This window comes from Buceros rhinoceros, unplaced genomic scaffold (assembly GCF_000710305.1).
Source record: "Buceros rhinoceros silvestris isolate BGI_N320 unplaced genomic scaffold, ASM71030v1 scaffold6599, whole genome shotgun sequence".
NCBI classification, from domain to species: Eukaryota; Metazoa; Chordata; class Aves; order Bucerotiformes; family Bucerotidae; genus Buceros; species Buceros rhinoceros.
This window is the reverse complement of record NW_010433224.1, coordinates 41602-64210: the sequence shown is the minus strand read 5'-3', so window position 1 is coordinate 64210 and position 22609 is coordinate 41602. Positions and strand designations below refer to the sequence as shown.

The 22609-nt window shown below is 49.5% G+C and overlaps 1 protein-coding gene across 1 annotated transcript in view; it reads right to left on the bottom strand.

Moving 5' to 3' along the window:
* The window catches only part of NCOA1 (nuclear receptor coactivator 1), a gene marked incomplete at its 3' end in the record, with an annotated part of 55542 nt that extends 35430 nt beyond the window's left edge, over positions 1–20112 (bottom strand). Inside the window, exons 1-2 of the mRNA XM_010144033.1 lie at positions 20027–20112; positions 16444–16610 (exon numbers count right to left, since the gene is read on the bottom strand). Of these exons, the coding sequence (XP_010142335.1) occupies positions 16444–16610; positions 20027–20112 (253 nt within the window). The remainder of the gene's footprint in view (positions 1–16443; positions 16611–20026) is intronic.
* Positions 20113–22609: the final 2497 nt, after the last annotated feature.

Sequence of the window (22609 nt, the reverse complement as noted above, 5' to 3'; positions counted from 1 at the left end):
CCCGCCAGGTCCCTCAGCCGCTCCTCAGCACATTGTGCTCCAGCCCCTGCCCCAGCTCCGCTGCCCTGCTCTGGACACGCTCCAGCCCCTCAATGTCCTGGCAGTGAGGGCCCCAAACTGAACCCAGGATTCGAGGTCTCAAGCCTGACTGAGGAGGACCTACAGCCTTTCCCAGAGCATAGTGGGTACCCTGGTGTGTACCCAGTATGCCAGAGCAGGGCAAGATGGAGAAGTTGATGTGATGCCTGGAAAACACGATGGAGCACCAAGTAAGACAGCTCCCCATCTCTCTCCCATACTGCACAGCTCTGCAGCTCCCCAGGGGCCGTGCCAGCCAAACCCCCCGGACCTCAGCCAGGATCTGCACTATCTGCTTTTTGAAAGATGAGTGAGACAAAAAAATCCACATCTATAATTTCCCTAAAGAGGTGCTTTGATCTTCAGTTAATTAAAATCAGATGGAACAGACTTGGTGCACCCATGGATCAAGAGTTTGACAGAAAGCTGTGCCTACTATGAGGTTCATCAGTCCAGTAAACACAACAGGAGGAAAAAAAACCTGCCCTAAAAGTAAAGTCCATGGCAGAAGGTGTGCACCGAGTGCACCTCCAGTGGGGCATGAGAAAATTGGTTTCAAAATGTCACGAGAGGAGAAAAGGACAACAGGAAATCAGCAGGTGAGGGCATCTAGACCATAAAAATGGGAATTCTTTCATGTTTTTCTGATGGTACCCGAAGAGGAAGGCACGTCTAGGGCCATCTGCCAGGTTATGGACATGCTGGGGGAAAGCCTCTGAGCATCACTGGATGCTGCTAGAGGCCTGATCCAAGGTCCTGAGCTTACCTTAAATCTTTTCTCAAGTCCCAACAAGTCCGAGTGCTCTCCTCCCCATCATTAGCAATCAATGTGTAGGGGAAAATCCAACCTCAACAGGGGGATGAAGCCAATTTCCAAGTAAGATGGTCCTACAGGGCACATGCTTGGACCAGAACAACAACGGCTTTTTTGGAGGTGCTCCAATCCAGACTTCAAGCTGTGGAAGCTGAGATCTGCCCAACGCCCCCCTATTCAATGTCAGCATATTCGCACAGAGGGAGATGCAGAAAACCCAGCGCAGAGTCCTCCCTTCTTCACTTCCACAAATACCAGATTCCTCCAAACACTGTATGGAAATCAGCAGCTCTTCGGTTGTGTAACTTTTTATTCTAGTAGGAGGAAGGAAATTATCTGATCTATGAATTTAAAAAACTGTGGAAAAATACAATCTGTGAGATTCAGAGCTTGCAAATACCAGCGCGAGGAACAGAAGAGCAGATCTTGGCTTTCAGAACTCAGCATGGCTCCTTCAGAGCCTTGCGCTCGCCTGCTTTACACCACCCACTGTGACTGGTGACAAGCCCCAGGGTGCTCCCCATCCATGTGCCGCAACACTGCGTGGGTCACCGGGGTGAGAGCACAGGATGAAGATGTTTCCACCTGAGCTACTTGCCTCACGCTTCCCTTACAGCTGAAGCAGAGATAAAGGCATTTTTAAAGCAGGTTCACCTGATCCATTCTAAGATAGAGTCTTATTTTTGGGGTGTTTTGGGGGTGTTGTTATCCCCTGGTCCTCCTCCACAACCAGCAGCCAACCAGGTTTTGTTCTCTCTCTTTTTCTCTCTTTTCCAGTGAGAGCTGAACTCCTGACTTCATCACCCAACTCCAACATTGGTCCTGGAAAAAATAACCCATGCACCTCCAGAGCTGACAACGCAGTGCTCGCCTCAGCCCATCCTGAAGAATGTCCTCACCAACCCAGCCCCAGGTGGTTCTTCAGACACATCCTGAACCTTTATTGAACCAAGGTACATGCAAAGGCATGTATTGGGAGGACTCATCTTGCCAGGCATGAGACCAAGGGAGGAAAATAAGCCCTTGGGGTGTGTAAAACGGGCCCATGGTGAGGATGGAGGACAAGCTGGTGGCCACTCCAGTTGCATCAGTCAATCCAATGATGGAAAAGATAAAACTGGAATTCTAAAAGGATGAAATCATGCCGTTATTCATCCACCAGCGCAGATCTGCAAGTGGGACAGTGTGTTTATATCAAGATGAGTGATTTCAAGTACCTTTTAAAGGAAAAGATGCAACAGCCCAGGGTTTGAATTAACACAGCAGCTTGACTTAGCCTTCCACTCACCCCAAAACCCCTTCAACAATGACATTTCCAACCCTGGACAACATCCCACGATGCTTCAGTGCAATTTACCCCATGGAGCTGATGGCACTTTATGTCAGCAGGAGGGTTACGGCCCCCTCCACCACATCTAAAACCAACCCCAGGAGACGGACTCTCCTGGTAGGCAACAACCCAACTCTGTACCACATCTTCAGCCTAGTGACCCCAAACTTTAGCAGTATTAACCTTCCACGTGGCTATGAGCTGCTCCCCAGTTCTGGCTGCTCCTCCAACTGTTATTTCCCCTCTTTTCCCAAACACAGAATAAGGATTTTGAGGGCAGTGATTTTGTTGGGTTTTTTTTAGGACTTCTTTCTTCGTTTTTAAAGCATGTATCTACCTAGCAACAGGCATGACCAAGCTCCTCAAGACTGTACAACTCAAGTAAATCAACAGCCATGTTTGAACCCATTTGACCCCTACTATAAATTGCCCTCATCCTAACCAACCCACTCAGCTGAATGGCACGCTGGGACATCCCTCCAAGCGAGGACCTCAGGGAGGATGGACGTGACACAAGCCTAGATACAACTCCCCATTAACACTCCCATTTTCCAGCTGAAGAAACCCAACACATAACCACACCCATTTCTGCAGATCGCGCTGGAGCCAATTAAGAAGTTCATTGACCTCTTCTGAGCTGAGACACCGTTACACACCACATGAATGCTCACAACCCAAAAGCCACCAGCATTAGCTGCAGCCAATGCTGCTTTCACACACCATGGTGGTCCACCAGCTGGTGGTTCTCCCCTGAAGGACTCCAGATGTGCAAGAGCACATCTGTCCAGGCCCCAAGGCAAAGAGCATCATGCACTGTCAGTGTATGACAGCACCAGGAGGACAGATTAAGAACCAAGACACTGGTGCTTCCTCTGACCAGCAAACATCACTTTCTTGGGCAAAGTTTATAAGGAAAACTCTATTTTCCTGCTTCTGATGAAATCCTTCTGCAATGGCGGAGAGCACAGAGCAAAGAAGGCTGCTGCTAAAACCGAAGGAAAAGGGTATTTCTTCCTGTCTTCCCACTTTTTAGAGTTAAGCATTAATGGTGTCGAGATGTCTTAAGTAAAAAAGGCTGGTTGTCTGAACAATGTCATGGAAAATTATACGGTGCTGAGTGAATGCAAAATTAATGAGCACTGAATGCTGACAGGAGGGAACAGGCATAAGGAGCTGAGACTTTTTTATAGTCGACGCTGAGATCAAGCAGGTAGAACATCTCCATCTTGCTGGGGGAAGGAATAAAGGGAGAAAAAAACTTTTATCTCAAATGCAAAGAATTTAAACTGTGTCAACTCTGCACAGCCAAATCTGCAGAGATGAGAAAGGGCTACGAGTTCCTCCCCTCCCCAGCTTTAATTCAGCCCCGGCACAGCCTTCGCTCTCCTCCTCCAAGCATCAAATACATCATGACACCGTCTTAATGATCCAACTTAATTAATTTTGCAAAGAATTAGCCTGCCTTTTCTCACGATGTAGCAGCTTGAAGGCTGCGTGTGAAAGTCCACGAGAAGTTACTATTAAAAATTCACTGGTGGCAACCGCTACACCAGCTTGATGCTCAAGTTGCACAAGCACGTCAAATATGTGAGTGGCACCGGCGAGGAGACGCCTGCCAAAGCGTGCAGACAATGCAAAGCTCGAGCACGGTGAGGGGGGAGCTGACGCTTCCCATGCACAGAGCAGCAGCCCCCCCGCCTCCCAGCCCCGCTCCTCCAAACCCGACTTTCTCGTGCCTCCCATCTGTCTCTCCTCGGCTGCAAAGGGAGAGCTGTCAATCTGCGGCCCTTGAGGGCATCGACTTGCTTTTTCTGCTACCCCAAAGGGACCTGTCGGAAGCAAAGGCAGACATCGTGGTGCAGGGTGAATGAACCAAAAGGTGGCTGTAACACGTGCATATCAGTGTGGTCAGTAAGGGAAGCTCCAGCCCATGAGATGCTCCTGGAGGGGCAGGAGCAAGCCATGCGGTACAGGAAGCTACCTAGAGAAAGCAGAGCCACATGATATGGGAAGCCACTCAGAGGAGGAACTGTGTGGTATGAGAAGCTACCAAGGGAAAGTGGAGCTGTGTGATATGGGACCACCAAGAGAAGATAGAGCCACATGGTCTGGGAAGCCACCTGGAGAAGAAAGGTCAAGCCACACAGCTAAAGACTGCTTTCTTGTCGATCTGCACAGAGCCTGCTCAGGAGGACCTCACCTCCAAAATGAACTTCAATTCCTCCAGTGCAATCATCACCCGCAGCACTGTGGGTACAGCGCCAAGTGCTGGATGTTCCCAGTGGGTGCCCAGAGGCACGGCTCTTGGGTACTCCCTCCCCCGAAGCAGGCGAGGGCCTGGAAGAATAAGGAACGTGGCTGTGTCCATCATGAATTTTCCCCCAGGAAATACCGCAGACAGTCATGCAATGGGGTTCTGCACCTAGATCCAAGGTACAGCCACGTGCAACTACTTTTTTAAGGCCCATACCCATTAATTCAAGAATTTGGGATGGTCTAAACTATTCCTTGCTCCCATAAGAAATGGTCCACACATGTAATAGCAGGACCAGGGCAGAGATTGTCCCCCTGTACTGGGCACTGGGGAGGCCACCCCTCGAATGCTGGGTTCAGTATCGATCCCTCACTCCCAGAAGGACATTGAGGGGCTGGAGTGTGTCCAGACAAGGGTGATGAAGCTGGGGCAGGGTCTGGAGCACAAGTGCGCTGAGGAGCAGCTGAGGGACCTGGGCAGGGGTTGAGCCTGGAGAAAAGGAGGCTCAGGGGAGACTTTCTGGCTCTGCACAACTCCCTGACAGGAGGTTGGAGACAGGTGGGGATAGGTTTCTTCTCCCCAGGAACAAGCAGCAGGACAAGAGGAAATGGCCTCCAGTTGTTGCAGGGGAGGTTGAGGTCCCAGAGGAACAATTTCCTCCCCATTGGGGTTGTGTAGGCCTGTCCCAGGCTGCCCAAGGCAGTGGTGGAGTCCCCATCCCAGCTGAGGGACAGGGGTTAGTGGGGACCTGGCAGTGCTGGGGGAATGGTGGGACTTGAGGAGGTTAAAGGACTTTTCCAACCTAAACAATTCTGTGATTCTAATTCATTGTCTCTGTGCAGCAGCTGCACCAGACCCAGGGCAAACATCAGCCTGCAGAACCTGATCCACCACTCCAGTGTTCAGCAATCCCACTCCTTGTAACAGGGACTTAAATATTTTCAGGGGGAATTAGCTGAGTCCAGCAGCTTAACTGATTAACGAAAACAGTTCTTGAAAGACGGACTTCCTAAATAGCAAGGTCAGAAGGAAGGGTGAGAAACACCATCCCAGTGCTGTCCTTGGCTCTCTACCCAAGGTGCTGGTGAGGCTTTAAGCGCCACCAAACACCCTGTGATGAAATCATGGGGCTCAGGGGAAGCAGAAGAAGCCAGGTGAGGATGCTTGGCAGCTGGGCACCAGGAATGGTGGCCCCCGAGGGAGCGAGACCACTTCGGCATCTCTCAGGCTCGTGTCCCAGCAAGTTTGTTTGCTTTGCCCAGCCACACCGCTCAGCATTACCAAAGTTGTTATTGCCTTGTACAAATCTCCCTTTATTTCCTCTGCTCACAGGAGCATTAGGAGGATTAAGGTCTGTAAAAGTGTGTTCAGGGGAAAATCTGAAATGAAAATGGAAGGACTTGCCCAGCTGGATCCACATTTGGGTTTTTTTTTCCATAAGAAAGAAGGTTATTGTGTTATGTCTTGCTTTTTCGGTACCGCCGGGCACCCTGATGGGTCAGTAATTGGGGCAGGCACTTGCAGAGATGTGCTGGGGTGAGCTGTCCTCCCAACCCCCTCTCTTGCACAGGACACTCAGATGAAATACCTCCCTCGTGGCTGCTAGAAGAGAGGTGGGACAGACCCCCATTGCCCTACATCCAAAGGGATGCCAGTTCACGGGATGGATGAATCTCCTTCTGATCACAAAAGAAACAAAGCGGGGACCAGAGCAGAGGGAGGACAAGCTCAGAGGAGGCAAAATCCTGTGGAGGTGCCATCCCAGGGAAGAAGAATATTAAAATAGATTTTGTCCATCTCTGCCAAGGGTAAGGCCAGGGAAAGGGCTTTCAAGAAAGGGTTTTTTTTTTTTCCTCCTTCTTTCCTGCCTCTCTTAAAAATGAGACTGAATCAAGGAGGAAAAAAAAAAAGAAAAAAGGGGGGGGAAAAAAAGTGAATCCAGCAGAGCAGAAGGCAAGAGGAGGAGAGATTTCTACAGGTGGTTTATGACTCTCTGCATGATCCACACTCCTGTTACATCCTATCAGATCCTCTTCTTACAGCAAGGTGCTAAAGGATTTATTAGTTCTTGACAGTGTGAGATGTTTAAAAGCTGGAGGACGCAGTAACCAAATGTTCACTTGTTAAAATAAAGGCACCGTTTGGAGGGGTCTGTGCGATTCTTAGCAGCCTCCCCTTCCCCTTGGTCTATATTTAAGCTGCCAGAGAGATGAAAACTGTCAGAGCAGGGATGAGAATTTTATTGACATGCTTTGTAGGTGGAAGGGCTCCATAAAACAAACATACGCAGAGGATGCTCCCTGGTGTGGCTGCACAGGCAGAGATTTTTATAGTGCTGACCTGGGGGAGTCTGTATCTGAAATCAATCTCTGATATAAAACAGGTTCCAGAGCATACGGAGAGAGATTTCACCAACAGCTGCAGAGAGCGTGGGCAGGGCTGGACCCCGTTAGCCTTTCACAGTGAAACCAAACTGCGGAGAAGAGGAAGGCGTGACAGCCCCCGAACCTGCCACGACAAGCTCCTCACCCCTTGTGCGCGAGGTGCGATTAATGACTCTGGTAACGGGGAGGTTTTAACGCTGGGCAGGGCACAGGGTGGAGTGTTGGGCAGGGGATCCACACGGATGCTCAGGAAGCAAAGCAAGGGCTCTCCCGGCTCCTGAGGTGCTTTTCAAAATCAAGTGTTCTGATTTGTGGAGATGAAGGCCAGGAGAGATCACTAGATTGGCCAGTCTGACTTCCTGAATATCATAGAGCCATCAAAGCTCACCCTCTTCCACCACCACAAGCCTTGAGCTTCTGTTTGGTGAAAACCTGACGCAATCCACCACTTCCCATGGCAGCTGGTTCCCAAAGCAACCGCCCTCCCAGCTGTCACTCTGGGCCTGAGCCCTGATTTGGTTTTGCCTGGCTTCAGCTTTGAGTCTTCCTCCGTTATGGTGGATTTAAACCCCTCTTTCGTAGCTAGCATTTTCTGTTCTTGTTAGTATTGATAGTGTCATCATCACGTCCTCACTCCTGTTTTTTTTTTTTGCCCCTGGATACACTCAACAGAGCTCTTCAATCTTCCAAGTTGCAAAACATTTCCTTCAGCCCCTGGCCCATTTCGGTGGCTCTCCTCTCTGCCTTCTCTGGATTTTGCAATCTCCTTCCAGCGCTGATGCCATGCCTGACCTCCGGTTTTGTCCCATCAACTTCATGCACATGTACCACCACTCAAGAGAAGCCCACCTTGCTTTTCAGCACATCCCAGGTTCGCATTGACTGGCTTCGCTTCCAGGATCTCCAGATCTCAAAGAGCACCATTTCCCAGGATACCATCATCCAGCAGTCCGGTATGCCCATCCTGTACTGGACTAGCAACAATTTTGTATGTCCTTCCACATCCATGGGGATGTTGAATAGCACCAAGATCTAAGAGAGACTCACAAGCAGCTCCATGAAACTCAATTTTGAGAATAAAAGGGTTTCATCAGGATGAGGAAGGGTCACCAGTGGCGCTCCTCTGGCACCTGAGGTAAGGCAGTCATGCAGGGAGAAAATCTGCACCAACTCTAGGGTGGGTTAACCCATTCGTGTGGAAGAGGAACAAATGGTAGAAAAATTACCCAACTGCTGTACTAACCTGCGCAAATTTCTCCCATTTTCTACAACTTGAAGGCCACACATTCATCAACCAAGAACATGAGGTGTGGCTTGAAGTTGGGGATGGCTTGATGGAGGTGGTAAAAGGAGACTCAATGACCGTTACCTCCAGCATACCAGGGGTGGTACCAGCAACAACTTAATGCTACTGGTGAGATAGGGTAAGAAAAACGGACCAGCTCACTCAAGAAAAATGAAGTTCAGTTGGAAGAAGTCCAGAAAAGAGCTCTTGGGTTGATTAAAGGAAAGGTATAACTGTCTGACAGCAAGATCCTAGGAGAGCTTGGTTTGTGGGACAAGTCAAGCACAGGTGGAGAACAAGAGCAACAGCTTCATAAAAATAGATGAGGGAAGGGCAGTAAGTGCCCAACAGAAGGAAGAATAACCCCAATGAAAGGGCACAGAAATGACCTGAAACTCCTTCCCACTGAGAACAGGCAGGTGGTTTCATCCTCTTCAGGATCTCAGCAGCATTCCTGGAAGGATGAAGTTAAACAGTTGAAAGGACTTGATCTGTCAGTCCTGTTTACCCTGGAACAGCCTCACGCTTGAGGGCCTTCAGTAGGCACCCACTGAAGCCAAGGAGGAATTCCCCCTCTCTGCTGATGTCTAATCTGGCCTCCAGTGTTTGGGTGTTTCTCTATAGCTCTCTAACATATGGAGTAAAACTGGCTGCCAAGACAGGCTGAAATCAGCGTGCATCCCTCCCTCCAGCAGCACGAGCAGCTCCACCAGGGTTAATCCAACCACCAGATTTGGGATGAAGGAAGAGTTTTCCTCCCCAGCACCTGCAAAGAGGCTGCTGGTTGAGAAGGTCCTTCCCGACCTCGGGGAGGAAGGCGGAGGAACCCAGATCTGCAAAACGCTGCTCGAAGGGAAAAGCAAAGCTCCCCTTTCCTGACCTCCCTTGAAGCAAACCAAACCAGGACAACTCTGATAAAGTCAATGCGTTTAAAGAGGAGACCACAGCACCAGGCTGACAGTTGTAGCCTGAAGAGATTCCAATCTAATTTTAGATTGGACACAAACCTTACTGTGGTTTTCATTAATTAATTTAAAAAAAATCCTTTAATTAATGTAAACCCCTTCAAGCGGTTTTCATTTACTCCATTTCCAGGAGACATTTCCACTCAGATTGCTCCTCAGATGCCATTCGGCTGCTTGTTTTTGTTCTTCAGTCAAACCTCAAATGTTGGACCTAAACTTGTTTGTAATATGTTGCCTACCCTGAAAGCTGGGATGTTTGGAGCTCAGGCTATTTCTCGGGCCTGTGCTTTAATGGTTTTCCAAGGTTTCCATCTCTTCTCTGAATATGCAAAAACTACAACTTGTTTTGTTGCGTGAAAGTGCCCTCTTTGGGGTCCACCAAAGGACCTCTGTGTTGACTCACCGCATAAAAGCTGCACTTGAGTTCTTTGAATGTAATAGTTTATCTCAGTTGCTGCACGCAAGGTGGAAAGGCAGCAGTGACAGTGTGCAGTCACCCTGCCCTCCTGGCAGCTACACCCACCTCGGGCAGCTCTCCAGGCCACTGAGGAAGATCAGATGTGATGGGGGAATGCAGCAAGACATGCCCAAATTCCAGAGACCCTGGGACCTCTCACCCCCTTGGCTCTCCTGATGGCAACCTGTACTTGGTAAAGCGGCCACTGGCTCCTGTCAGGAAGCAAACTGCTCCATCTTCGTGGCCAGCCTGGACACCACGTCTAGGTGACCACCGCATACTGTGTCTGGTTTCAGGACCCCAGTGCAAGGCAGTGGAGGCCACCAAGACTGCCAGGGCTGGAGCACTGATCCCGAGACCAGAGGCCAAGGGAAGGGGTTTGGTCAGCCTGGAGAAGAAATGGTTTTGGGGCACCTGACAGCAGCCTGCCCATGCCTACAAGAAGATATGGAGGTGATGGATCCTGGCTCTTCACAGCGATGCATGGTGAGAAGATGAGAAGCTAATGAAGCCAGAGATGTTCAGGTGGGCTAGGAGGAAAATCTTGTTCACCATGAGGCCAGCCAAACCTTGGAGTGGGTTGCCCAGAGCAATTGTTCTTCTCCATCTTTGGGGGCTTCCAAAGCCCAACTGGGTAAAGCCCTCAGCAACTGGGTTGATCCCACAGCTGACCCTGCTTTGAGCCCTTTTATTCAACACTACCAATACCAGAAACGGAAATAAGCTTTACGGAAATGAGGTGGTTCCAGATGGACAGGGAGATGGACTGCGCCAAGTAAGACGTTAGACTTCTTCAAGAAGATACTGGACAATAGTATGGGGAGAGGGAAGAGCTGGAAGGAAAATAGAAAATGCAAGCAATAATGCAAGTATAAACAAGGCAGAGCACATTGTGCAGAAGGTACTTTCTCTCGGTGCTGTGGAGGCAGCAGCTCCGAGGATCTGAGAATTTTAATCAGAAACTGAAGATACTGCCTGGGATTCCATACACATACAGAAAGCTGTGTTCGAATTGGAGTTGGTAAAAGAAGGATCTGCAGACAATTCAGGAGAATCCTAAACAGAAAAAACCCAAATGCTCAAAGACTTTAACTACATTATTGTGGCAAACCAAGGCCAAGCAAGGGAGAAGGTCCCAAAGGCTTCTTCCACTCCTGCACTAGAGATACCCAGTTCCTCTGCAGCCTCAGTAACATGGACTTGGGCTGGATAACTCCTCAAAGCTAATGAAGGTCCATGTAGAGCTCCATCCTCAGGGGCTGCAGACACAAAACCCTGCAGACTGAGGGTAATGTGGGAGGCTGGACCTGGGCAGAAGAAACCAGCTGAAAGCCTTTAATTGCTCTGCAGTGGGTTCCTCTGCTTTGGGATAAAGCTCGCCAAGAGGCTGCGGCTCTGCAACTCACTTCCACACACTGCATGCCATTACTCGCTTTGTGGTTTTATGGGAGTAATTTTATGATCTTTAATAACGTACCACATCACTCAGCTGCTGGGACAACAAGGGGCTCTTGACTCAGTGCCCGAGGACGAGGTCTCCTCCTCACAAAACCTCACGCCACTCTCGCAGGCTGTGGGACAAGCCTCTTCCCAGGCCACCACTTCACCATTTTCTAACCATGATTAAACTCAAAGACAAGGCTTTTTGTCCTCTTTTTAAAGCTCCCCACGTGTTGGCATTCCCCAGAGCAGAAACTCAGCATTTGTTCTGAAGAAGCTTCCGCGTGCCCCACTGAGGTCCCAGGACCTCTCTGCGCTAGAAGCTGGACACGTATATCACAAAATAAATTCACGGCCAAATCTAAGCATATGACAAGACAGCAGGGAAACTTAATTAAAGGAAAGGCACCGAGAGCCCACTGATTGGATGCAACAGAGCAGCCAAAATCAATAATTATTTCATACACTTCACTTACTTAATTACTTCGCTTCCAATGGGGGGTGGTCTTAAATGACGGGTGCTCTTCTTTTTGGGTTGCTGTGCCCTAGTGACAAAGGAGCACAAACGTGTCTGATGGAGCCTGTCTTGTTATGGCTACACTTCAGGGGGTAAAAAAAAACAAATAAAAAAATGTCAGGAGGACACAACTGCTCCATGGTTTTGTTGGACCTGAGAGAGAACACCTCCTTGCAGCAGAACAAGGTGTGGAATTTTTGTGTAGTCTGAGAAGAGACTGAAATGCTCTTATTCCTAAACCCCTGACAATTATTGAAAGCTCAAGAAAAAGCATTTTACCCCTCCCTGCCCAAAGACCCCAGGTCATCTCTGCAGATTAACAGAGGAACATTTGGGCAAGAAGGTAATTCCTCAGCTGGTGCCCTTTTAAAACATTCCAAAATCAGGGCACTGTTCCGCAGCTTCATTACAGAACAAAACTGCGTTAATGAAGGGCTGAACTTCTTTTTTCCTTACATGTCCAAGAATAAATTCAGCACCTCCATCCCCCAAAAAACAGGCTTCAGCAAATACAGAATAAATAGTTTCTTTTGGCAGCTATGGAGTAAATCTGCTGGGGCTTTTGGACCTCGCAGGACCAGAAGCTCACGAGCATCACCCCATGCATCCTGGCGGGGCCGAGAGCTGTGTAGCGTCTGCTCCTGGACCAGGTAGCTGCTGGTTCTGTGTATCGATGACCACAGAAGCCAAACATATGGCGGCACAGCGGGAGCGACCACCAGCGAGTGGCGATGAGCAAATGCAGGAAGGACAGGGGCCAGGAGGTCCCTTGGACGTCAGTGGTGATAGAGTCACTTGCAGTGCCTCAGGAGGTGTTTCAAGGGCAACCCTCTGCGGCTGTTTCAGTTTGTAGGCAGCGTAATGAAAAGCTGAATATTATTTGATTTATTCTATTGAGGTGCTGTGCTCATACTCCTGCTCTGGGAGGAAATTAAGCAGCATATCCATGGAGAGGGCTTTTGGGAAAAGGCTTGGTGGCTTCATCTTAAAAAGGACATGGGGAGCTCTACGAGGGAGATGAATGACTCCTCTGCCAGCTCCCACGTCTGTCAGCTCTCTGCACACTGCTCATCACCCCGTCCATAAACCAAAGGTTATCCCCCTCCCAAAACCGAGGGGTTTAATTAAAAAAATCATCCAGAGGGAAAAAAAAAGGCAATACCTTTCCAGAGCCTGCTTGCCATCACAGAGACATAGAACATTGAGGCTCTGCCTCTCCTTGGGCAGGGGTAACCCTCACCTCCATAGGCAGGCATCAAGTATTATGTCATTTTACAGAAAAGGAACAAAACAAGTGGTGGTCAGGGCATCAATGCAGCTTTTCCACTATCAGTGCTCGTCTTTGTACTCCCCCGTATGACCAAGATGACCTATTTTTACATTTGCAGCAACACACTGGCCACCTTCCTGACGGCAACTGAGCCTCCTCCCCATCCTGCAGCCTCCTGACTCCATCACAGTTCTACCACGCAGCCCTGATGGCTTCTCCTACAGCTTCACACCACCTTTGCTAACACTACAAGCCAAAGAGAGACCCAGGTTGAGCAGCGAAGCTCTCCAGCTTGCCTCTGTCTGTCGGGTTGTGATGCAGCAGTGCTGCTTTGAATTCAAACAACCCTGGGCGAGCTCACCCCCACATGATGGATGGACATCAGCTCCATCTCACATCAAGGTTCTGCAGCAGAGAGAGAGCCTCGGGCATCCGTGTACTGGGCACGCTGCCAGTCTGAAGGCAAAGGGGAGGGAGGTCCACACGGCTGGACTGCTGTCCTGTGGAGCCCAGGCAGGATGCTCAGAGAGATCTTCTCCTTGCTGACCTCCATGTCACCCAGGAAACATTGATGGCCTTTTCTCCTCCTTCTCTGGTGGGTGACTGCACACAGTTCAGGGCTCCGACACTAAAACAACCCCACTCGAAAAAAATCAAAAAAACTTTTGCAGGACAGAAAAAGGCTGAAAAATTAACTGTCTGGCCTCTTCCTCCGCTGCATTTATTGCTGTCTTGGCAGATGAATTTCAGGTTGCTGCCACAGCCGCAAATCGCGTGTTCTGCCAACTGTACATTACTAACATTGGAAGGTGTCCAGACCCAGGAATCTTTTCTAAAAGCATTTGCTTCATACTTAAAATAGCAGCCCAGCAGGCAGGGCAATGGGAGGGAGGGCTCAGCCCCTGCATGAGATCCATCTGCGAGCTTCTGCTGGCGGGTTAACACCGAGGACAACCCGTGGTGGAGCTGCAGGGGTGGGGAGAGCTGGTGGGATGTGACCTCCAAACCTCCAGGGCTGGCAGCACCCCCAGGATGTCCCCGCTTCCCCAGCGTTGCCACCTGCCCCTTTCCAAGCTCCGCAGCTCAGCGCCTGGCACATTATTAATTAAATTAATAACAGGACGTCGGCTGTTTTTTCATTGGTCTGCCACAAGGTATAACATACTTTCTCCAGTGCTTAAGGGTTTTGCTTATTATTGGGCTGAACAGCATCATCTCCTGGAATTTCTAGTTTATTGGGACATCCTGAGCCTGCTGTAACTCATCACTGTAGAGGTCCAAACTCCCCAGCATCATTCTGTGACATGAAATCATATCTCTGGGTGAGTTTGCTAACAGAGCATGACCACACACTGAAGCTGATGTCACTGTTCGCACTCGCACCACTTTAGCAACAAAACCACATCCTCGATAGTTAGCAAATATTAATTAGCTTTATGGACATGAAACAGAGAGGAGGAGGAAGGACACAGGCAGGGAAATGCATCTAACATCTATCACAAATATTCCGCTTTTTTGTCATATTGTTCCTGCCTCCTCATGTGAAATGCTCTCACAAGCAAGTTTGCTTAGAACAAACATAGGTGAAATTTCTTTTCTTTGCTTATTTGGCACTGCAATAGATAAGTCGGCAATAGAGAGCAAAGCTCAGGGCATAATATTTGTAAGTAGTGCTTAAAGTCCTAGTTAATGTTCAGCCCTGCTGCGCAATGTCAAGAAAACTAACGAACAGTGAAACGGCAGCGAACAGGAACCTGGGCGTACTCACCCACTACCAAACTCCTTTCAGAGCCTGGGCACAACGTGAATGAAATGTAAAAGCAGTTGTCCTGGTTCAGCGGGAAGCCCAGGCAACGTGAGCCGAATGCTTTGCCACCGTGCTTGCCCCAAAATTCAGTGCCTAAAATAGTGAGCTGGGAGGTCCTACTGCAATGGCTGGTTTGTTGGGACAGGACAAGGGGTGATGGGTGACGCTGGGAGAGGGAGATGGAGATGAGAGAGAAGGGAGAAACTGTTTCTGCTGAGGGTGGGGCGACCCTGGCCCAGGTTGCACCGAGAGTTGGGCCAAGCCCCATCCCTGGCAGCACTGGAGGTCAGGTTGTCCCTTGGGGCTCTGCTCAACCTGCTCTAGTTGCAGAGGTCCCTGCTCCCTGCAGGGGGTTGGACTGGGTGAGCTTGGAAGGTCCCTTCCCACCCAAACCAGGTTATGGTTCTATGGGATGCCTGTACGTGTGCACCCAGCCCCCAGCCCTGGTTTGGGAAAAATTATAACATCTGTTATCAGGCAACACGGCTCCACTCGGAGCGTGCAATGGGAGCTCTGGCAAAGGCAACGCTTGACGGATGATGTGCTCTCAGCACCAACACTGAGCAGGATTCACGTTGGGCACGAAGGACAAAGCGTTTGCACAAAGGATGAAGCATCTGAGCGTGTGAGATGGGCAGTCCTTCGCAGGCGTGATGCAGAGCAAGTTGAAGCCCACCCACAGCAGTTCCAGGAGGCATGCTGATGTTGCAAGGACCTGAACAGGTCCCACTCCCTCCTCAGCACACCTCACCCCTTCTCCTGTGCATTGCTTGAGCCCTTTGGGACAGTCAGGGTGAATTTTAACCTATATATGGCTTTTCAAGCACCTCTTCACTGTTCACCGGTTACAGCGCCTGTGTTCACAGGCAGGAGGTGGATTAATGCCCCCTCTAATCTTTGTGGTTGGGAGAACAGACCTGACAAGGGTACATGGTTCTTCACCAAGTCTTGCACAGCGCATGGCAGAGCTCTCTGTCCTTCACCTCACCCTGCCATAAAATGGGGTTTCTGCCCACGGTTAACAGCAGTATTGCTGATAAGTCCTTAATGGGACTGATCCTGGCAGTGAAACAAGCACCTCGGATTATTTTAATCTAAGGAATAATTTCAGGATAAATCATTTGGAGTGTGTCCAGACAAGGGCAACAAAGCTGGGGCAGGGTCTGGAGCACAAGTACGCTGAGGAGCAGCTGAGGGACCTGGGCAGAGGTTAAGCCTGAAGAAAAGGAGGCTCAGGGGAGACCTTCTGGCTCTGCACAACTCCCTGACAGGAGGTTGGAGCCAGGTGGGGGTCGGTCTCTTCTCCCCAGGAACAAGTGACAGGACAAGAGGAACTGGCCTCTAGTTGTTCCAGGGGAGGTTGCGGTTGTCCCTGAGGAACCATTTGTTCCCTGTTGGGGTTGTGCAGGGCTGTGCCAGGCTGCCCAGGGCAGTGGTGGAGTCCCCATCCCTGGAGGGGTTTCCCAGACGTGTGGAGGTGGCACTGAGGGACAGGGGTTAGTGGGGACCTGCCAGTGCTGGGGGAACGGGGGGACTCAAGGAAGCTTAAAGGTCTTTTCCAACCCGAACCATTCTGTGATCCTATGAGAAGCAGAGTAAAGTGACATCTTGCCCCAGAAACAAAGGTGGCATCTCACACAAGCCAAGCAGCGAGGCCAAAGCATAACATTCCATATTCCTGCTTCCATAAAAGTGGGAAAAGGAAAACTACTGGAAATGGGAGGATTGTGTCATGAGTTTTCATGAATTGCCATGACTATTCTCTGCAATTTAGTGTTTCAAGTGCAACAACTCTTACTCTGAAGGTTCCCAACAGGTTAAGGCAGGAGGCTGCCGCCTTACCTTGCTCCAACCTCTTCATCTGCTGGATCTGATCAACCGTTTTTTTCAGGATCTTGCATTTGTCGGGTTTGACACTCAGAGTGTCGATGTCCCCGATGTTTGCAGACAGCAGCTCCGCCAGCTCCTCTAAATATTTGTTCTCCTGTTCCCGTCGCCGCTTTTCATTGCTGTTAGAGAAGGGGAAAAAATGGAAAATCACGTTAATGACTCTTCCCCACTGCTCAGTCTCATCAACCTGGGAACTGGACAAGAACCCCAGAACATTGGCTGGAGTGGCAAACACACTATAATCCACATTACGCCAAAATACTGGGGAGTTCATTCAGGCTTTTGTCTATTTTTTATGCATATAATCCAAATTAATGCCAAGGAAGATATGTAGGGCCAGCCAGACACCCTCAACAAAACCAGAGCTCTAAGAGTCAGGACTCTGTCTTCCTCTCAAAAATAGTTATATCAAAAATACTCCAAAACAGTTATATACAGCCTCTTATTTTTCTACAGTCACTATTCCAGCTGTTGCCAAGTTTACTCCCAAATTCATACAACATCCACCAAAGTGAAAATCAGAATCAACAGTGACAGGACAAAAATGAAAAATATTCATGAGATCAACATTTTGGTCCCAGCATAACCAGCTTTTCTTTTAGCTCACAGACACTGTGGAAGCCCAACGCTCTCCCATCAACTAGTCATAAATTCTGGGAGTTGAAGATGTATTATTTACATGCTACGACATTATTGAAGTCACCTTGAGCACTGTAACATGTTCCTTTACCAAAGATGTTACACCCAACAAACTGGTAGAGACACCCAGAGACAAACTTTCCCTAAATACCTTCCTCTTCATCAAACACAGGAGGAAATGAGGACACCTCCCGACACCCAACATGGCTCTACACTGCCTGCAATGCCTTTTAGCAGTCTGGTTTTCAATAAGCCACTGCATGTTTTCTCATAACCTCCCCAGGACACCCAGCCCTGAAAGCTTCTAATACTTGCTAGGCTCCAAGAGCCTGCTGAGATGCCTGTGGGCATGGTGAGATGTTCCTGGCCTCTAAGAGGCCCAACCGCTCATGGCGAAGCTGAGGAAATACTGGTTACAAAAGCTGAATCCAAAAAGCCTGGCTTGGTAGGAGGTTTGTGTCCCACCACAGATGGCATTGCATGGTGCTGCGTGGTGAAGAAACAAGCTCTGCTAACAGCTGAAGGCTTCCAGAAGAGCTTTGGTTTATTGTATCTGCAGAGCATGCAACCTAGCTGGAGCATGAACATACCTTGATAACTTTGCAGAGACACCAGCCCCCCTGTTAAGGAGCACCTCAAGTGGGCTGCAGAGAGGTTTCTTTATTTTTGCCTCATTTCACTTTATTAGCTCAATATGGAGGTGTGACAGACAGGCGTGGTCTCTTGGGCATTCTGCTGCTGCTTAAACTTGCTCTCACATGAAAATATCTGACGACCACAGGGATGAGACTCCATAATGAACCGCCCCTTGCCTCCCAAGTTCCCTCCCGGTTACCTCTCTGCTCCTTCTGCTTGTGTCTCTCCAGGCATCATGATGCCCAGAGAAGCAACAGGAATGACCCGCCCTCCTTTAACTCAACAGAATCAAGAAAGAAAGGGAAGAAGTGAAGGCAAGGCCAGCTGCAGGTGTGGAGAACACAGACTATGCTTCTGCCTGGGCCACTCGTCCTGTGAAGTCCATGAGTGAGATTTTCCATGGGAGACACGTGGTGTGACCCAGAAAGTCCTCCACAGTGGGTTTGGGTAGGTGTAAGAGCCCTCACTTCCCTGGCAAGCAGCTGCTGACAGCTACTAGGGGGTCACAGGTAGTAAAATCAGCTTCTCAGAGGGAGGTTGGATGTCCATCTGCTGTGGAAGTGCTGGGTCCAGCTGTGGACCTCGGCCTCTTTTTGTCCAGGTATCGGTGACACCAGCACTGGTGCTGCCCGGCAACAGGCAGGCAAATGCTTCTTGAAGGAGCCGAGTGAGTATTTTGAGTTAAGGACAAATTAATTCCCAGCTCTTCCTGCAAACCAAAAACCAAGAACAGAGGGGAGAGAGAAAAAAAACCTCTCTGTTGTGGGTGAGCTCATTTCATGAAAACCCTTAATGTCGCTGTTGCTGTGGCAACTTTCGAGTTGTAGGAGGGAGAATTGGCCAATTTTCCTTACATAAAAGCATCATGAGAATATGACAGCAGTGGCTGTTCTTTATGACTCCCAAGTATCATCACAAGCAACAGTTAAACCTTCCAGGTTTTAACAGAGGAGTTCTGAAGTTCACTTCCTTCTGTAGTATGTTACGGAGGACTCTGACCAGCCTAGGCAGGGGGATGAGGTACCTCCCTGTCATGTTTATGAGTTAGGAGACGGTCTGAAAGAAGGAAGTCATGGCACTGATGAAGTTTTCTCTTCTGGAGTTTGGTATCACACTTCAGCTCCAGTGGTCAGGGTTGGATGACCAACCCAAGAAGAAGGATTTGATTAAACCCTTCTAAAAATCTTGTAGGTGCTTTGTGGATGTAAAAATTCATTGAGCCTGGACAAGGAAGGAGAATCTTTCATCCAGAAGCTTATGTTTCACTCCTTGTCCTATATATTTTGAAAGACACCTGGTGTCGATGACTTTCTTGGGGTGCTTAAGTGTTAGGAGACCAAGCATAAGTGATCTGCTTTCCAAAGGCAGACCAGATGGAGCAAAGCCAGGTGCATGCTCATTCACTTGGAAAGCAGCTCCTTCAAGAAGAGGTGTCCAAGCCCACCTCACTATCCATGGCTCTGTCAGGGGGGACTCGAGGATGAATGGCTTCACCACACGCTCATCTCTGGGGTAAGGACCAGCTCCGAGACCAGCCCGGAAACAGCAGCAAGAGTCAAATGACTCTGCCAGAAAGGGGAAATATTTCTCGATTACAGCATTGCCATGGGAAAAGACATGCAGGATTTGCGAGGAGCCTGGAAAATTCTGTGGAAGGAGATCACCACTGCCTCTACTCAGGACTTCTTAGCCTAAATTAGGTGGCAAGGAAACCGGGACAGGAAGGCTCAGCCATAAGCAAAATGAGCTGAGCTTTGAAGCAGCCTGCGCCAGCACCCAGACACGAAGATATTCCAGACAGAAATACTTTTTGTTTCATGATCTCGTCATGGAGCACGAAGGTCTCCACTGGATTTTCTGAATAATACAAAACCACGGATTTCTTGGGAATCTGGTGTGAAAAGGTTGGGGTGATCCACAAACCTCACAGAGGTATCTGCCCCAAAGTAACCCCAAGAAAGCTTCCCTGATGCTCTGAGCACTCTCTGTTTATAAAATCAATACATTAACTATGATAACGAGCCCCTAATCATCATTTGCCACCTATCAACAAGCAGAGCAGATGGGGAGCTGTGTTTCCATCGTGCTCCATCTTCCACTGCAGCCACTGCTAAAAGCAAAGCGAAGTTCTAGTGGGAAGTGTGAACGTTTCCGAGCTGCTGAAACCCAGCTCCATCTGCTCGAGCAGACGGGATGGAGCGACACAGTGAGAATGACAAAGTAGCCGTGGCAGGGGACAGATCGGGAATGGCGCACGTACCTCTGGGCTGTGTCACAGGGCGAGCCTTTCCTCTTCCGAGAGTCAGGGTTGGCAGGATCTGTTGAGCTGTCCCCAAGGCCACTCATGTTGGTTGACCTACTTTGCACCTGGAACCGAAGAGAGACAGAGTAAGGACAAGCTTTTTCCAGCTGCAGGAGGAGAAGTTTCTTCACAGACAAGCCAGAAAATATGGACCAAGTGACCTCTGAAGAGGTAACTCACCCAACGCCACATCTTTCTTACTGAATCGACTCCTCGTTTGTTAAGGAAACAGTGCTAAAGGAAGACAACATGCTATCATGTTACCCTCCTTTTGGTGTCCCCTGGTCACCATCTGGCCAAGCAAGCCCTCATCATCATCCTCACACCACAGGCTGATCCTCTCCCTGTATCCCCACAGATTTTAGCCTCTTGGCCTTGCAGCATTTGAACAACTGTCTCAACACGGGCTGTTCCCGTGCTTTGTTCATGTGTGTTTGATTGCTTTTCTTGTGTTTCCTTCCGCAAGTCTTCTCCTTCAGCCCATCTCTGGCTCCTCTGCCATCTCCCCCTGGTTCCTCTGACTCATGGCTAGCAGAAGATACTCCACCCCTCACATTGTGTCTGCGCTCCTGCTCCCTCACCACCTCCTTTCCCCTCAGCACATGGCCTGGGTTTAATTAGAGCTGCAAATTGACTCATCTCTTAACGGGATGTGACACCCTCCCACGAACCCCTTCCCCACCTCCCACACATGGTCCTCCCAGCCCCAATCTTCTCCTGGCAGAGACCTTCCCACCATGGCCAGTCCTCAGATGGTCCCAGCAGTGGGCACCTCCTGGGTTCCAGCTCTCTCCAACACATAGATATTTTACTCCTATTTTTAGGGTGCAATTTCAACAGATAGTGGGTAAACTAGTCCATGCTATGGCAGAGGAGAGGTCTAAGCAACCAAAAGAGGGCCAGAAGTCCAGAGGATTGTAACACTGCAACATGCCACATGCTAATGCTCCTTAATTCGGAATTCTATTTTTTACATTTAACTGAATAAAATACTTTGTAAGCCAAATAAGGACAAGAAAGCCAATTAAGGCTCCTTCCTGGACACTTCACCTTGAGGGGTGTTAAAGGGTTTGGCTGAAGACTGTGACACTCTCTGAGCTGAGAACTCAGCCAATTCACTTCAGCAACCTAAATGGGACTACAGAAGTCTACAGGATGCAGTCAAAACCTTATACAACACATTAAACCAAGGGATGGATCTTCTCCAAGAAATAACCCAGCTGTGCATGTTACTGCCCTCGCTTTGCTAGAGCAAGTCAGCTCTTCCTTTAATTTTTAGAAGTGTTTATGATCGGGAGAAGATACAACCCCTAAGAAATAAAGTAACAGGACCCAGGATAAGAAGTTAGTAGTTTAAATGGTAAAAGAACCAAATACTTAAACTCAATTCCCCTCATTTCTTCCACTATTTTCTAAAAGCTGGCATTTTAACAAGCATTACATTGCTGACAGACTGTGACAAATCCAACCCTAGAAGACATGTCCGCAGTTCCAACAGCTCAGATTCCCCGAGTTTTATTCACCCTGTCCAAAAGTGCAGTGGGATGCCTTTGGTGGTCCAGCAACTCCCAACCACTGCCCAACCCAGCACAAGGCACCCACTCATCAAAAGCCACTGGCGCTGGCTCATCTCATGCTCAGACAGGTGATGATTAAAGGCCCACCAGTTTCTGAAAGTTCTCTGAGTCCCAAACCACATCTGCAGACCAGCTTCTCCGAACCTCAGAGCAGTGCAGAGGGCTGGATACAGCCTGTGCATCTCCTCCACTCCCTTGCTGCTTGAGGACCCCAATGATCATACTGAAACCCAGAAGCCAACTGCATGTGGGCCTCCTCCCCAGCAACCTGGGCAGCAGGTCGATCTTGCTCCTCCGCTCCGCTCCGGGGAGACCCCCCTGCAGTGCTGGGTCCAGCTCTGGGCTCCTCAGCACAGCACAGACAGGGACCTGCTGGAGCGGGGCCAGAGGAGGCCACAGGAATGACCCGAGGGTGGAACCCCTCTGCTGGGAGCACAGGGGAGAGAGCTGGGGGTGTTCAGCCTGGAGCAGAGAAGGCTCCAGGGAGACCTTAGTGCAGCCTTTGAGTGCTTCAAGGGGCCTCTGAGAAAGCTGGGGAGGGGCTTTTGAGCAAGGGCTGTTGGGACAGGACAAGGGGTGATGGGTGACACTGGGAGAGGGAGATTGAGACGAGAGAGAGAAGGGAGAAACTGTTTCTGCTGAGGGTGGGGAGACCCTGGCCCAGGTTGCCCCAAGAGGTGGGAGAAGCCCCATCCCTGGCACCATTGGAGGTCAGGTTGGGTGTTGGGGCTCTGCTCAACCTGCTCTAGTTGCAGATGTCCCTGCTCCCTGCAGGGGGTTGGACTGGGTGAGCTTGGAAGGTCCATTCCTACCCAAAGCATTCCATGATCCTCTGAAAACTACTGTTACCAGCTTCATTATCTCCTACAGCTGAGATGTCCAGGGGGGTGTTACACATTGTGGCCCACTGCCTCCCCAGTGACCCACCACTATGCCCAACATTGAAAACTTCTACTCCAAAACA